Raw genomic sequence first — 3,510 nt, forward strand, 5'->3', positions numbered from 1 at the left:
GACCCGTGCCCACACCGGGAAATCAAATCCCACCGTCCCCCTCACGTGAACCTCCGCAGATCGCAGCCGTCGCCTCTGCCCCCGCCCAAACACCGCCACGTGTCCGTATCCACGTGTCACGTCCTGCGCGGTCCTCCATTTCTGAATATCTTATCTTTTCAAAGCGCCTCTTTTCGAAACCCCTTTCTCTCTCCTAAATTCTATAAATACAAATTCGGAATCGCCATTTCTGTCTACAGCTCAAAGCTAAAACAAATTTCTATTCAACAGTGTAATTGATCATCGATTTCAATCCAAATCTCTGTTAATTATTCCAATTCGTAAATGGCAATGAGTTTGCCTCACCAGATTGGAGCGATTTCCGGCGCGCCTTTGGCGGCGGATTCCGCCGGCGCAGCCATTGAAGCGCCTTCCTCTGCTACCGTCACTGCGGTGTGGAGATCTCCCGCCGCGTCTAACCTGCGCGTCTCCGCGGTGGACTCCGACCGCATCTCTCCGTCGCCGCCGCTCAGTCCGCGATGTGTGCGGCCGGACCTATCGGTCGCGGCTCAGGCGCTGATGTCTCCGGCCACGGAGGTGGAGGAGGATCGGGAGTATGTTGCCGGCGGTGGCGCGCAGGCTAAGGATCGGAAAGGTGTGCCTGTGTTCGTGATGATGCCGCTTGACAGCGTGACGTGGAACCACACCGTGAATCGGAAGAAGGCGATGAACGCGAGTCTGCAGGCGCTGAAGAGCGCCGGCGTTGAGGGGATCATGATGGATGTGTGGTGGGGGTTAGTGGAGGGAGAGAAACCTGGCGAGTATAATTGGGCGGGATATGTGGAGCTTCTCGAGATGGCGAAGAAGCACGGCCTCAAGGTCCAGGCGGTCATGTCGTTCCACCAGTGCGGCGGTAACGTCGGCGATTCGTGCACGTGAGTGACTTCTCGATCTCAATTACTGTTTAAGTTTATTGATTAATTGCGCTTAATTATGTGGTGGTTAATGTAGATTGCGTATTAATTTACTCTTTGAAATTAAGATTACCTGACCCAGAATGTAGAGTATTGGAATTACTACTATGATTTTGCGAATTTATTGATTTTTTAATGATTTTTGACGGTGCATCAAAATCTGGTACTGCGTTGGTTCAGACGCTTTTCACGTGGGCGGTTGATATGTTCAAGCTTAAAAGGACTTTTTCTTATTCATAGGATCTGTTGAATAGTCATATTATAAAAAGATCAATATTGCTTATTTTTCTATTTTATGCATATATCATGAACTGTAAATGCATCTGTATCTAATTTAGAGTTACAAATGCTGCTTTGGTGTATTAAGCATTAAACAACCACTAGACTTATTGAAAATGAAAATGATGAATGAATTTGTTCATCTGTTTCAGCATTCCACTTCCGAAATGGGTTGTTGAGGAGATTGATAAGGATCCGGACCTAGCGTACATGGATCAATGGGGCCGGCGTAATTACGAGTATTTGTCTCTAGGTTGCGACACTATTCCTTGTCTCAAGGGAAGAACTCCCGTCCAATGCTATTCCGATTTCATGCGATCCTTCCGTGACACCTTCGATCATCTCTTAGGTGATACCATTGTGGTATGTTCTTGAAAGAAATCCGTTTTTTTTTTTTAAATTTTGCTACGTTTGTGAGTTTGGTACTGAAAACTTCTTAATGTGATTCAGGAAATCCAAGTCGGAATGGGTCCGGCTGGCGAGCTTCGCTATCCCTCATACCCTGAGGCCAACGGGACGTGGAGATTCCCCGGGATTGGAGCTTTCCAATGCTATGATAAGGTACATTGCATATTCTTGCTTCTTGCTTTTCCTGCCATTTTAGATTTGTGTGTGATGTTTATATATGGTTTGGCCTTTTTGCAGTACATGTTGAGCAGCTTGAAAGCGGCTGCGGAGGCTTTTGGGAAGCCAGAGTGGGGCCACACCGGCCCAACTGATGCTGGGGAGTACAACAACTGGCCGGAAGACACCAACTTCTTCAAGAAGGAAGGTGGTGGCTGGAACAGCGTGTATGGGGAATTCTTCCTCACTTGGTATTCCGAATTGCTGATCGCCCACGGCGAGAGGATCTTGCATTCGGCCAAGAACATATTCGAGAACAAGGGCGTCAAGATCTCTGTCAAGGTCGCTGGAATCCACTGGCACTATGGCACCCGGTCCCATGCTCCCGAGCTCACTGCCGGTTACTACAACACCCGCTTCCGTGATGGCTACCTCCCGATCGCGCAGATGCTGGCCCGCCATGGTGCCATCTTCAACTTCACCTGCATCGAGATGCGGGACCACGAGCAGCCCCAGGACGCGCTGTGTGCGCCCGAGAAGCTGGTGAGGCAGGTCGCCCTCGCCACCCAGCAGGCGGAAGTTTCACTGGCTGGTGAGAACGCCCTCCCTAGGTATGATGACACCGCCCACGAACAGATCCTGCAGGCCTCGGCCCTGAACTTGGACGGCAGCTCGGGCGATCGGGAGATGTGCGCTTTCACGTATCTGAGGATGAACCCGGAGCTGTTCCAGCCGGATAACTGGAGGCGCTTCGTGGCGTTCGTGAAGAAGATGGGCGAAGGGAAGGACACGAACAAGTGCTGGGAGCAGGTGGAGCGGGAGGCGGAGCATTTTGTTCATGTGACGCAGCCGCTGGTGCAGGAGGCGGCGGTGGCGCTGATGCATTAGGTCGGTTGTGGCCTTGTGGGGGTAGCATGTAGAGAGTAACTCCGACCACCACAGTTTCCGATCAACACCTTTCGGATGTATCTGATGTGGCAGTATGATGCGTGTAAACTTTGAGAATTTTAATACAGTTATATTTTGGTCACAACTATGATGGATTGTATTACTGTAAATATGTACACAACTGTCTTAGTATGATTATATCCTCTTTTAACAAATAACTTTGAGAGTTTTAATACAGTTGTATTTTTCTGCATCAAATACTTGAGTTTCTTGATTATTTTTATAACTTTTTCTTGATTAAAAAGTTATGCCCACCCAAATTACTAATCAAATTGGACAGTTGTTATAAAAACATCTAGTTCCCCGTGATTGTTGATTTTTCTAAGTGTTTGATGAGTGCACATAACACAAATTCCACGTGATTTGACATGAATTATCAATTACGTAAGGGCATCCACTATAAGGGCGGCGCGCCGGCCGCCCCGGAGGCGGCTTAGCCGCGGCGGTCTATAAGGGAGGAGGCGTCCGCCCCCAGGGCGGAGGGGCATTCGCCGCGTTTGCGGCGAGGACGGGCCGATGGAGAGAGAAGCGCGGCGGCCACCGCGCCTATCTATTGTGCGGCAGTCGCCGGTTTTAATTTTTTTTTTTTTTGTTTTTTTTTTAAAAATTTTGAATTTATAATGGTTTTTTTATAAATATTCCTCCCATTTTCATCTTCTCTCCACACACATACATCTTCACACCCATTTCACTTTCTATCCAATTTTTCTATCTCTAAAAACTTTTCGATTATGGATGATTTGTGGAATCAAGCATGGGATTCTTT

At 48.3% G+C, this 3,510-nt stretch overlaps 1 protein-coding gene across 1 annotated transcript; it reads left to right on the top strand.

Annotated features, from left to right (window-relative positions):
* The first annotated feature begins 216 nt into the window (after positions 1–216).
* Positions 217–2,902, top strand: LOC125194388 (beta-amylase 1). Its single transcript, XM_048092575.2, has 4 exons — positions 217–914; positions 1,385–1,595; positions 1,683–1,793; positions 1,878–2,902. The coding sequence occupies exons 1-4, from the start codon at positions 325–327 to the stop codon at positions 2,682–2,684; spliced, it is 1,719 nt and encodes a 572-aa protein (XP_047948532.1). The 5' UTR covers positions 217–324; the 3' UTR covers positions 2,685–2,902.
* The last annotated feature ends 608 nt before the right edge of the window (positions 2,903–3,510 follow it).

Source organism: Salvia hispanica, chromosome 4 (genome assembly GCF_029641045.1).
Source record: "Salvia hispanica isolate PSC_SH4W2 chromosome 4, Shi_PSC_v1, whole genome shotgun sequence".
In the NCBI taxonomy this organism is placed as follows: Eukaryota; Viridiplantae; Streptophyta; class Magnoliopsida; order Lamiales; family Lamiaceae; genus Salvia; species Salvia hispanica.